A 13,457-nucleotide genomic window follows, 5' to 3' on the forward strand; every position below is an offset into this window, starting at 1 on the left:
ATAATTTCATTACATCGTACGGACAACGTTCGAAGACACCTTTCTACTTGTGGCTTGTATTGGCAGAGCAGTATTATCAAAATGGCGGCGAAAGAGGCGGGAAATTCAAACGCAACCGTGGCGGGAAATTCAAACGCAACCGTGGCGGGAAATTCGAACGCGCAACTCTGACGCTACGTGGATTTCGCAGCAGACGTAATAATCGTGTACATGCTTCGACACAATTGAACTACTAATTATACGATATAACGATGAAAACCGTTACGAATGATACATCGAAAATCTACATACTACCAGAAAAAGAGCGTAGACATGAGTAAAGGAAAGGATGTAGTAGCTATATTCAGAACACGACCTATTTAGAGAACCATGCAAGAATAATGTAACAGACGCTACATTGAGTCACTACAACGAGTCCAAACGACTTAGACGTCCGACTCTAGAAAAGTAATAAGATAGATACGATCCATATAGATACCTTGGGTGGCTTCCTTTTCGGCGGCGACTTCCTTTCCGGGTCGCTGCTTGACGAGTCTTCCTGTAACGTTTTCGTGTCCGTGGCGTGTCCGTTTAACGATTCTTTGTTCGCCGATTTACGACTACTTTTGGCAGTGACCTTGCTTTTATTGATGCTGTTCACCGCCATACTACCGATATTGTGAATAGAGTTGACGGCGCTAGGCAAACAAGTGGTGGTCGTATTGCCGGAGACGTTCGAAGAGGTGTCGCGTTCTTTGTTGTTCAACGACTGCGACGGTGCTTGGGAGATGTTCATAGGCAAAGTGACACAAGTACCACTACCTACGACGCCCGTTGTATCTTCCGTCCCATCTTCGCCGGAATGCCTCTGAAGCCAAGCCTTCTTCAGCTTGTGTACGGGATAACTGGTACTGCTGGGTGGTCTAGGTGCGGGACTATTGGATTTTTCGCTATCAACCGTGCTCGGATTAGCTTTGGCGGGCGTGCCGGGAGCACTAGGTGCTGGACTGGGCGCCGTGGAGGGTGCTGGACTGGGAATGGGCGCGGGACTCGGTGCCGCGCTCACCGTCGGATTCAGCGAGCTGACGCTACCCGTACTGGCCGGTCTCACGGAACCATCGCCGCTGGCAGTTCGTGGCGTTGGACTGACCGCTGTCACGGTACGTTCCTGTGTCGTCTGTGTGTTCGACTGGGCCAATAGAGCGACCGTGGTGTTGACGACGGTGGTGATCGAGGTCGCCGCCGAAGCTATCAACGGGCTCGGTTCGCTCACTCTCGAGAGGACCGGTGGTCCGACGCATTGCAACGATAGTGGCTGTGGTTCCTCTGTTCTACGTTTCTTGCAGACTTCCAGCGAGACCGGTTGGCCGGAATTCTCGGTCAACGACGGAGTGGGCGCTTTCCTCTTAGGCGAGCCGGATCTCTCCACTCCGAGATCGAGCGGCTGCGTTTGGAAAGAGGTGTTGATCTGAGGTTGCGCGTGTTGCACCGTCTGACCGGGTTGCTGATGAGGACTCGTGTGATGCGCCGGATGCGCGATGGGCCTGGACAGGGGCGCTGAGGCTGCAGTCGGCGGAGAACCGTGAAGGGGTGGCGGTGGAAGCTTCGCGGCTGGCATCGAGCCGGTATAACCCCTAGGATCGTAGACGGATCTACTGTGCGCGGGCGGCGGCAGAGGTGGAGGCGGCGCCCCGTGATGGTGAGGCACTTGCTGGTAAGGCGAGCTACTGGCCTTCGAGGTGAGAGGTATCGGGGCTGCGACCGCCGGCTCGGAAGCTCTGCAGACCGGCGTTCCGGTCATAATACCCGAATTCGGTTTCCCGTAGATGTGAGGCGGCGCTGGGCTACTGACTTTCGGCTTAGAGCCTGCCGGCGCGGCGTAATGTGATGTCGGTGAGGCCGTGGGCGGATGCGGATGTGGATAAGAATACGAGGACTTGGCAGTAGCGTAAGGTAGGCCGGGTTCCGGCCTGGTAAGATAACGTGGTTCGGGTGGCGATGGATGCGGTGGCTGATGAGGATGTTGAGCGTGCGGCGACTGACGATTGTGCGAATGCGGTGGATGCCCGTGCGGACTGGGTAACTGCGTCGTGGTCGTAGACCCGCTACTGCTTCGGTGATGACCCTGAGGTATGCTCTTCGCCGCCTGTAGTCCGTCCAGGTGGTGAAGATGATGAGGACTCTGCGTCGGACTTCTGTACTCGTACGGTTTGTGCTGCGGCGGGACCGACTGTACGTTCAGATACGGCATGATCTTCGGACTCGGCGAGTGTTGCTGCGACGTCGGCACTTTCGGAAGCTCTCGACCTTCGTTCTTCACTATCACCGAGCTCTTGTGATCCGGCAATAAAGAAGGAGGATTCTGGAGAATCTCCCGACCGTGATGGTCTCGCTCGAGACCTCCGGCCAAACCGCTTTTACTCGGTAACGACTTGTGCGGTTGACCTACGTCACTCTTCACCTTAATATCGTGTATATACGGCGACTGTGGCTGGTACGTCGAGTAACTGAACAAGCCGACGTTTGGCTCCACCTTTGGCAGGGAACTGTGCGACGGCCCTACCACCGGTGGTGGTTTCTCGTGAAGACTGCTAACGGGCAGCGACGACTTGGAAGTTCTCGAGTGCGCCGGTGGTGGTGGATAATCGACTTTGCCAGGTACGCTCGACGGTCGAGACACCTGCGCCAAAACAAACCAGAATGACTACCATTAACGCGGTATTACCAATATTGGCATATACCAATCGCCGCAGAAACGGACGTTTACGCCGAGTATCGGCGATAGTGCGGCCGTTCTCTCTCGATCGATCTCTCGATCGTTACAACCACGCGCATACGTACCTGTTGAGTCGGAGGCGCAGTGGCTGCATAATAAGCGGCTCTCTGTTGTGCCGCGACATGGTCCCTGGCCTCGGCTTGCCTGTGCAGTCTCTCAGCCGCGACCAGGTGTTCCCTTATCCCCAGGTTCTCAGTTTCTCGTTGTCGCTGCTCCCTCGCGTCCCGCTCCCTCGCCTCGCGTTCCCTTTCCTCGCGCTCGCGTTGCTGTTGCTGCGCGACGGTGACTGGATGCGCCGCCGCCGCACCTGGCCCGGGATGATGATGGCCTACATGCGCTGTCATTGCGGAATGCGGCGTGGCGTGCGTTCTGCTTCCTGGTGGTGGTAATGGGATGAACGTGTTCCATGCCATCGAGGTCGACTGCATGTTTCTCTGCGGAACATAAGACACCTACTTCAATAAATACTGCCAATCAGTTTGTCGGTTTGACCCGGATGATCGTCACGCCCGTTTGCTGTTTCCTCCCCGATATCCGTCACTGTCCACGTGTGCCGGTCAGAGAGACACGAAACGCGATACGCGACTTCTATTTTCGCGTTCGTCGTCACAGTTGCGCGCGCGGGTGCACGCGCGGAAACGCATTCGACACCGACATCCGAGGAGAAAGCAATCTACTATACTCTCGCTGACGCCATCGTCTTAGCAACTTTCCTAATGATATACGATTATTAGTCCGGTAATATTTTATACATCTGTGGGAAATTCGTAGATACAAGAACGCACAGAATGCGCATAGTACGCGAAAATATACAAAATTTACAAAGTATAGTACTCGTTATAATATTTAGTCGATGAATCAAATTTCTGCTTAGTTGCGTTCAGAAAAATAAAAAATTGTAGAAATTCGCAGTTCAATGCGTGTTTTCAACTCGTTTATGTGTAGCACCTCTGCGATGAATGCAAAAGATTTCGTAGTCCGTATTACGTATTTTACATTTTTCCTAAGAAATTTCGTGCGAAAATCTTTTATCTTCTGTAGATAAATCGCGATCTTTCCGAACGATTGACCGAATATGATACATATAATTTTCTTCGAAACGTTGTCGATAAAGTAATCGACGCGTGAATCATTTGAACTTATATCGATAGCAAAAGACACTGATCAAACCACATTCTACCCGCAGCGTGTGTTCCTCTCGTCGAGTCTGTTGGACAGTCGTAACACCAAGATCTCGAGAAGTCGATTGGAAACGTGAACACGACTGGAACTTTCCAAGTATATAATACAGTCATCAATCCTATAATAGTAAATCTTATAAATCCAAGAAATCCAAGATTTCCACCTGATTTGATTCTGTACATATCATTCGATAAATACTCAGAACATCAAGATCGAATCGTTTATAACAGAATACTAATCGTCCAGCTAATTTTATTCCAACTTTTCCTCGAATCGATTTGTCACGATAGTAAGGAAAATCTCTGGCATTGGTATTTTTCTACGATTAATCAAGGCCGCCAGACCATCGAGTCACCAGATAAAATTTATCAACGACGATGATCCAGACGATCAGGAGGAGAGAACTAGAATGAACGACCATTTATGAAGAGAGAGGCAGTGAGAGAAGGAGGAAGGCTTTAAGTAGCTTGTCACGAACAGGCCGCGAATCTAATTATGGCCTCATCCTAGAAGAAGGTTTACGATGCTAATCGAGCCGTGAGCAAATGTCAACTCACGTGGACTGTTTGCTCGTTGTTCGCGTCATCTTTACCCGCGCGTATTTCTACCTTCTATGTACGTTCGTGGTAATCGCAATTTCGTGACTTCTCTAAAGTTTCTTTCACCTGCTATCACGACACACGCATTTCCACGCGAAAGGGAGTCGAAGCTTTGTCAAAGGTATCGAGCACATCGATTATCGCCAGGATGTGAACCTGCATCGCGACAAAAAGACACATTTGCATCTGACCAAGAGTAAATTACCGATGTATCATTGAAGAAGCATGTTCGCGTTTATCCAAAGGCAAGATAGCGTCTCGAAGATCTGCTGGCTGGCGAACAGAACACGAATAGAACGAAGATCGACGATCCTCGGTGGTATTCTGTTGATCGCGTGGAACGCGTCTGACCCCGAGCCTGTATCAGCCGAGATTGTACCCGTGTTTTGTCCGCGTAGGAGCATTATACGCGGTTGCGTTTTGTTCGCGTATTGCATTCCTGACAAAAGGCGCAGAGCGGGAGAGGAGACCGAACAAAAGCTCGTAAAACGCTCGTTAAAAGCACGAGACACGCGCGAGCCAGTCGACAGAGAAAGGAAGGGGAAGGGGGACGGGTGTTGCAGACCGAACCTGAGAGATTGCGCTTAATAAAAGCCAGAACACGGCATTCAGGCTCAATCAGGCACAGGGACTGGCTGCTATTGGTTCGTTGACTTTCTCTTCCTCGACTCTTAACCACTGACGCTTAATCTGCTTTTTGTTCCCGGCGAACGTGTTAGCCAGCGCGCTACTCCCAACTCTCCTCTTTCTCTCTCTCTCTCTCTCTCTCTATTTTATTTCTCCTTCAAGTCGTGCTCCAAATGATTACAGATCGAGTATCAGAGAATAGTCTATTATTAGTACATGCACGCTTTACGAGATGGAACTTTTCACGCACGATGACTCCTCTCTAAATATTTATAGGATATAGCAGGGTTGCTCGAAGCTGCTGCGAAGCATCGACGTTTTAAAATTCAACCTTGAACTTTGCATGGAATAATCAGACTTGTGTACACGGTAGTTACGAGTATGTGTCAGCTAATCCATTTATTATAACATTTACATACTGGTTAATTAGGTTCATGTATATTCAATTTTCAATCATTTATTAATTTCCTTTTAGTCGTTCTATTAATCATGGTCCGGTGGTGATGGCGATGACGCGAGACGCGTATACAGAGTCGACACTCACGACTCTCGTCTACGAACGTCACGCTTTTTAAACGTGCACCAATTTGCCCGTATTTCGCAACCGGCACGGATGTATCGCGCGAACTCCGCGTCCTAACGAGCGCAACGATTCATGCCGTGCGAGCAAATCTAGCTGGCTTGAGTCATCGCGTTCCTACTTCCTAAACGAGCTACCGCTAATGTCGACGATGCGTATCGCGCAAGAAACATTAGTCTGGCTACTGTATATCCGTTAAGCGAATCCAAGCCGATCGAATTCTCTTAATCGATACACGATAGACGATAAGCAGGATAACGATAAGTTGGTCGTCCAAATTTCGTTAACTGATATCGATGGTGGTTGCTTTCTGTTGTAGACAAAATTTCCAAAATTTATAAAAATGCCATTTTATTGTTCGAATAAAGTTAACGATAAGGCTATTTATTTAAGTATACTACGTATAATAACATATAGTATAACGTACTACGTATAACAACATACAGTAACATAATGTACGAAATAATATTATAATAATAAATGTACGATAATAATATTTCCTCTAATAATAAAATTGTTCTGAGATAGTTGGAATAAGAATAAAAACAGTGTTGTCGGAGAGTGGAAAATCTCTGGCGACCGACTGTATAAAACGAATATATAGTTAGAGGTAAAGAAATCGATGTTCGATCGAGGCTTTGAATTCCACGATGCACCTCCGTAGACAAAACACGTTACTCGAATCGCGACGAGATCGAAACGTTAAATAATACGATCGAAAGCGAAGGACTATCGTGGAATATTCCACTTGTAACACGCGGCGAAAATAACACCACTCGCATTGCAAATGACGGCAAAAGAACATTTCCTCTACTGTGCAAACTGCCTTTGAATTACAAGCAATCAACGATGACAGTCAAGTTTGCGTAGCACCATTAATCTCGCGGGCGAAACTTCTCGATAAGAAAGAAACGGAGATCGTAACGACATCCACGCAACTTTTTCATTCCAAGACTTAATGATACGAATGTTGAACGGAAGAGGAATATTATCATCGTTCCGGTGAACCAAGCAGCGTATCAATTATGTAATCACACGCGGCTCTTCGGTGATAAAACTCCCACGAACTTCCACAATGACATTTACGCGGTGCAAATAATAGTAGAAAGCTCGTTTCTTGCCTCTCTACTTTACGCTTTCGATCGTGTTACGTCGATTATCACCGATCCAGCACATTTCAATTCCATTTTATTTATCCGCGCGCTCGCTAATGATGCCGAAGCTGAAAACGTTTAATCGCCACACGATCGCCGCACGATCGTTGAATTAAAATCGTGCGCGCCATCGAGGCCACTTTCGTTAACTGGCCCAATCGAGCCGAGTGTTGAGTGTATCGAAAGAAATAACGGCATGGAGGAGATTGGACGCGAGATTAAAACGCGCATCCCCATCTCTTTGTTTCCTTTCCTTTTCTTTATTTATATACAGGGTGGTTGGTAACCGGCGGTACAAGCGGAAAGGGGGTGATTCTACGCGAAAAAAGAAGTGGAAAATATAGAATAAAAATTCTTTTTTAAATCTTTCCATCGAGACAACGATCTACCGTGAGATCGGGTTATAACGTACCGCAGGCGTACCGAGCGAAAATTCAAAGTCGATTTTCTCGAACACAAAGCCTCAAACGAAAAATTTTTATTCTATATTTTCGACTTCTTTTTTCGCGTAGAATCGCCCCCTTTCCGTTTGTACCACCAGTTACCAACCACCTTGTATATTGAATACTTAAGAGCTAGTGGCTCTTGCATATGTATAGCTAAGTTTCTCGATATGATGCTACGAAAACTTGTTAAAATTGCTATTGTATAATTGTATGTAATTGTCAGTTACTATACAGTGATATTTGGGCAGAAGAGAGAAAAAAGAATATATTAATATATATATATTGAATATTTCACAAAAATAAGTATTTCGATCAATAGCAGAATAATGACAAATTTAAATAAACTTAACGGAAATTTAATACACAGGGTATCAAACTGTACAACAAAGCACAAGCCGGAAGCAGATGAATCTATATACAAAAGTTAGTGGAAAATATAGAGTGACACTTTCTCGTACAGTGTTCCATTTTTGGACAAAATAGAGATTGAAAGTTAAGTATGTGGTATTCGAATATGGCTAATTTCGGACACGGCAAGAATAGATAATCGCCAGGAGTTTATCTTACGTGTTAAAGTAAGTCGGAAGCGCGCAACAAAGTTTTTTCACAAAAGGCTTCGTTTCTTAGAAAAATAAATGAAAAACTTGATCATAGGCGTCTACTAGGCCTTTAACGTTAACGATATTTCTTTAAGCAAATCGGAACACTGTGCAGTCGATATTCCCGACACGTTTGACATGTCGTGCTGTTTTTAAAAGGCCTACACAGTCCTTCAACCTGACAGTCTTCATTTTCAATCATACAAGACTACACATTACAACACACATTTTAAAAATAACCTCTAATTCCAGCTCAATGGGATTAAAATAGCACCCTGTCGTATTCGAATCTCGGTTTCTTTCATTTCCTCTCAGCCCCTGGCCCAGCGTCACCACTATGACATTCATTATTTATCACGAAGCGAGCAGGCTATCAATGCGGGGGTGGACTGGTAGAAAAGAGGGGTTGGTCGTAGCCGATGAACGAAGTAAATCATCCACAGTTATAGCCGATCCTCTCTCGCTTCGATTAATCAATTCGTCGATTTACCCGTCCGACCCCGAAACGAACTTTCTTTCTGTCTCGGCCGACTGAAATTTTAATGCCAGGAATTATGGGGCTCTGGCTTTTCCTTCCACACTTGGCAAAACGTTGCTCGTTCGCTGACCGAGAACCAACTTATCGGTAAAAGAAAACAAAGAGCGAGCAAGTAAAAATTATTAGAAAAATTATTCAAGGCTCTTGAAGACGTAAATTGTAATTTTGCAAAATACTTATCGCAATCGGTCATCGAACGACCTCAACGGATATATCGGGAAAGTCGACAAATATTTGTCGTTCGCAATAGTCCAACCGAGTTTATCGACAAAAATAAGACTGGACGTTATCGCGCTCATTTTACGCCGGTCTGAAATGAATGGCGAGCACCAATGATTATAGAATAGAAGATGATAAACGATTATTTCCCTTCGTATTTTTATATCGATGATTCTTATTCGCTAATTAATTCGAATACGGACAGATAAGCCGATAACAGATAAGTTTATCAGCATAGGTAACCATATAAATAATTCGCTTGCTTTTAAATAAATAACACGACTGAAATGAACTTCGCGTACATTAATCTATTCACCGAGGGAAACACGTCAAGTAAACACACGAATTTCTATTGTTCGAACGAGCTGCTTTGTTTTTGCTGAAATAAATTATATCTCTATGAATCAGTCTGAAATTCTGTTATAATTATTGGTTATAAAGATAATGAAGAAATTATGGTCGATAATTATACGGCAAATTCCTCTCAGCCAATTATTACATCACACGACGAAAGCAACGACTAGAGTAACAAATCGATATAATAGATCCACTTTACAGCAAAGCTTCATCTCATCCGTGTTATCAATCGAGTCGACAAAACACTTCCACAAAAAGTCACGATAAGATAGTATTGGCAGGCTATTATCGGGTTCTGCTGCAAACACTCGGATAAAGAAAATCGTAATCGAACGCGTGACCAAAAACATTTTGCGTGTGCGATACGTACTTGTATATCGTCCGCTTTACAAAGGTCGACACCATCTTTACGATACAAATATTAGCGTTCAAATTTCAACCTGACCGTGACCAAATATTTTCCTGAACCCTGAGAAACAGATGAACAAGGAGAACAAAAGATTAGACAAATAAATAGGAGGCAAACGAGTTGGAAACGACGCGAACAGTCATCGAAAGGAGTTCTAGCGTTAAATTCAAAGCCGCGTGGATTGTTTGCGAATAACATAGCGAAACGCTATCTTATCGCGACAGACGGGCCAAGAAACGTATTTATATTTCCAGCAAACAGATAGCTGGTGAGATGATAGGAGATAAGGGAGAAGGAACCGGAGCCGAGTAGATCTTTTTACACCTATAGTCAACAGCCGGCAAGCCGATAACCACACATTTAGTAATATTTGAGTACAGTTAACACGGTTGATTCACGTTGTTTACGAAGCCACGATGGGCCACGCACGAGATAACGATCACGTGAATCGACTATCAGGAATCTAGCGAATTCGCGCAATCGGATACGAAAGCTTTCAATGAGCCTCGTTCCTCGACTTCCAATGATATCGAATAAGGAAAAAGAGATAGAGGGTAATGGAGGAGAATACGAAAGAAACTTTTCGCGGAATCGCTCGCGAATAGGTAATCGACAGAGTAGAAGAAACTAAGAATGAGGAAGAGATTCGAAGAAAAGTTGGCGGGACGCCGATTGAATTAAGCATTAGATCGAAGGCTGGCATTTTATAGCTGGAGTTCTGCATACTCATCGGATTAACACGCCATGTTCCCCAATCGATTTTATAGAGCCGACATAGATTTAACTTTTACCTAGGCAACGTGGGTAAAAAAATGCGTATAATATTCGAGGCTTTAATATTCGAAACTTCTGCAGACAGCTCGACGTAAAAATATCAAAAGAAAATAAAAGGTTTGCCAGAAAATAGTGAATCCAGCTTTGAGAATGGAAAATTTCAAAAATCTGCCTGAGAGACATCGGTAGCTAAAGGCGAGGAACATAGATAGACGAAGAATCAAGGAAGGATAATTCGATAAGGATTACGTTCGAACGGGAACTAAAAGTTTTCGAGGGAAGAAGTTAGCTAACAGATGCGAGGCATATTTGCCGGAATCGCAGAGGCGCATTAAATTTCAGACGAGCTACGTCAAACGACTATAAGAGAGCCACGATAGCAACTTGCTGACGCCGCTGCGGAGAAACTACTCTCGAGGTTTCCTATGTACGTGCCTGGTCAGCAGGCGATGGGACTTGCTGACTGTTCGCATTTCTGTCTCTCCCCCGCGGACTCGGGCGTAACACCACGTTTCGCTTCGTCGAATTGAAAGGCAATGCTTAGAAAACGGATTGCCCGACGACACGAAGAGCAAAGAAGGAGGATGATAACAGACATGTGGCCAATTTTCAAACTCTTTTCTCTCGATTTTCAACGGTTCTATCAGCGCCATTAAAAGCACGTAACAATAGGGAAGATCTTTCGACAGTTGCTTCTTTTTAACAAGGTGTGTCTCAACTGGAAGATTCTCACTAACTAAGCTGCGATCATCCTATCCTTTGTAATCGTCGTGATAATATACAACCTTTAAACGACAAATATATACACTAGCATATACAGTAACCTCTAAACATATTGCCACTACACCGTTAACAAACGATTTGAATTTATAATCGAACGATTCCATAAGAAAATTCTAGCTATTTAACCTAACGTATCGCTAATTACTATACTTTAATTAAATTTTGATATCGATACTATACCATCACTGTGCTCTGTCCGTACAATCGACTGTTTCATTATTTCTTCTCTTTTTTTTCTCGTCCATGAATACCATCGCTGTTCAGTTAAAAAATTACGTTTCATAAAAGAAACCACTGTTCTCCTCGCATCTTAACGAAATCCACGATTCAACGTCTTAGCTTCCACTCTAACTGTGCCTCGATCCTCGTTCAGTTTCTAATCCAGTCAAAATACCCAACAGCATCGTGACAGTTCGTCTTCGTTCTTACCTGACCACTCTTCGACTCCGAATAATCGGTTATCTTTTTAAAGACGAATAAACCCGTCGACAAATAAAATCATTGACGAAATTATGCGCAGGTGAATCTATCGGCCGGATAACGCATCCGGCCGCGCGCGCACGAGCGCGTTTATCGTTTCATGAATTATTTATTCGAGGTCGTGCACGCGGTCCGCTCTCTCGCATTCCCCTCTTTCATTTCAACGTCTGTTATTACTTGCACGCCGGTTTTCGTGCGTGGTGTGCTTTTAGAAACGAGATCATTTCAGGCCAAATGCCTGCGGCGACCTACCTGTCTCTGTCACGATTTATTTCCCAATTATGAGGATCCTCGAACCTAGGGGACTGGCAAGTCTCCACCAGCCAGACACAAAAGGATACAAAGGTTCCAAACGGATCACCGACCTCCTCTTTCACCATTGGCTATCCCTCCAGTGTACGACTTTTCATCGGCTTTCTTTTCCCTATCCAAAACCACCGACCTATTTTTCTCACACACTTTCAGAAACAAATTCCCGTCCCATGAAAATTATTGTACTCCGTCCAACAATAGCGTATGGAGGTCTGACGTTTTACCAAAATCCAGTGTGTATCCAGTGAGACGACTGTGACGTTTATAAGTCCACGGGAGGTTTGGTTGTAACGTTGTACAAGATTTGTGAAATACGCTACAAAATGTGACATGTTGAAAATGTAACGCGATACAATTTCCACAGTTTTACAGCGCGTTATTAATATTGGATCGTCAGAGTGTACTCGCAACATGGCACGGAGACGCCGATTTAAGAAAAGAAAAACAACCGCGGTTAATATAGTAGAACCTATTAGGCTGTTCGAAGAGTATCTTTCTTTCGCAAACGTGTTTTTCACGACACTGCACCTTCGTATAAACGCGAAAGCAAGTCTGTGAAATGTCGCGGTGTTTGTCTCAACCGAACAAAATGGATCGTACGTAACTCGACAAACATAAAACAAAGATCGTTGAGCGTCTATTATTTCCTCGCAAAACGATTGAAACTTTCCGGGTAACCTAATACATAAATATAGTACCGTAAATTATCATCAGAATTAAGCCATTATTACGCTATCTAAACACCAGAGACGTTTCATCTCGTTTGACGAACCATTCGATGAAAATTTGAATTAACATAAACATGGGTTAGCTGTGGCACGACAGGGACGGTGGTATCAGGATCAGAGACCGCTGCATCGATTCAGTATGTTCACGAGGAGATGCGAGCGTGTACGCTGAGACAGAGAGGATTTATGAGAATAGCTTGCCTACAGAGGAATACCGTGGTAGTCCCGTGAGTTCAGGGCACGTGGTAATTAACTTTGCACTGGATTAGAAGGCGTAGGTACCGAGCAAATTTACAACGAACGAACAGAGGCGGTTCCGTGCTATCAAAGTCGAAGAGACACGAGGAGGAAGTCAGATGGAACTCGAAACGGCGCTTTTCAGCAGGGAAATAGGCCCTCGAGTGTCGCGCGTCGAGCTCGTCATCCTCCTCTTGCACGAGCGCGTTAATTTCCTCGATTCGCTGGTTGCAGCGCGCGTTCTTTCGTTTAACGAGCTTACCATGCCACCAGTGTCCGCCTCTTTTCTTTCCTCTCTTTTTCGATTCGCCTTTCTGTCTGCGTGATCGATCGACGTAGTTACGGCTATTAGCCGATGAGAATCGAAAACGGAATTACGCTCGTACCGTCTATGGATCGACGTTCTAAAAGCCTAGCAACCTAAGTATCGTAGAAATTGAGGAGTTTGCAGTGAAAATAAATCCTGTTAAATCTTCCGACCTTTTCACACAATGACGTGTTTCACCGATTAGCAACAAAAGCTCTTACAGTACGATTAACCGTCGTCGTAAGACAGGATCTACGCTTTGTTCTGACAAATCGCGTGGAACATTTCGCTAGCTGTATCTAAATTAATACAATCGTATCGCAGTGTGAAATATTCCGGGAACTGCAAAAAGCGTGGAAATAGCAAACAGC

The 13,457-nt window shown here is 45.1% G+C and overlaps 1 protein-coding gene across 4 annotated transcripts in view; it reads right to left on the reverse strand.

Moving 5' to 3' along the window:
• Kdm3 (Lysine demethylase 3) overlaps positions 1-13,457 on the reverse strand; it is a 233,893-nt gene that overhangs the window by 7,916 nt on the left and 212,520 nt on the right. For 3 of the 4 annotated variants that reach the window (XM_033342522.2, XM_033342493.2, XM_033342489.2), the window contains exons 10-11: positions 2,821-3,207; positions 479-2,659 (exon numbers count right to left, since the gene is read on the reverse strand). In XM_033342522.2, the coding sequence (XP_033198413.2) occupies positions 479-2,659; positions 2,821-3,207 (2,568 nt within the window). The remainder of the gene's footprint in view (positions 1-478; positions 2,660-2,820; positions 3,208-13,457) is intronic. The other variant, XM_033342515.2, reaches the window with a different exon arrangement.

Source organism: Bombus vancouverensis, chromosome 13, assembly GCF_051014615.1.
Source record: "Bombus vancouverensis nearcticus chromosome 13, iyBomVanc1_principal, whole genome shotgun sequence".
Taxonomy (NCBI): Eukaryota; Metazoa; Arthropoda; class Insecta; order Hymenoptera; family Apidae; genus Bombus; species Bombus vancouverensis.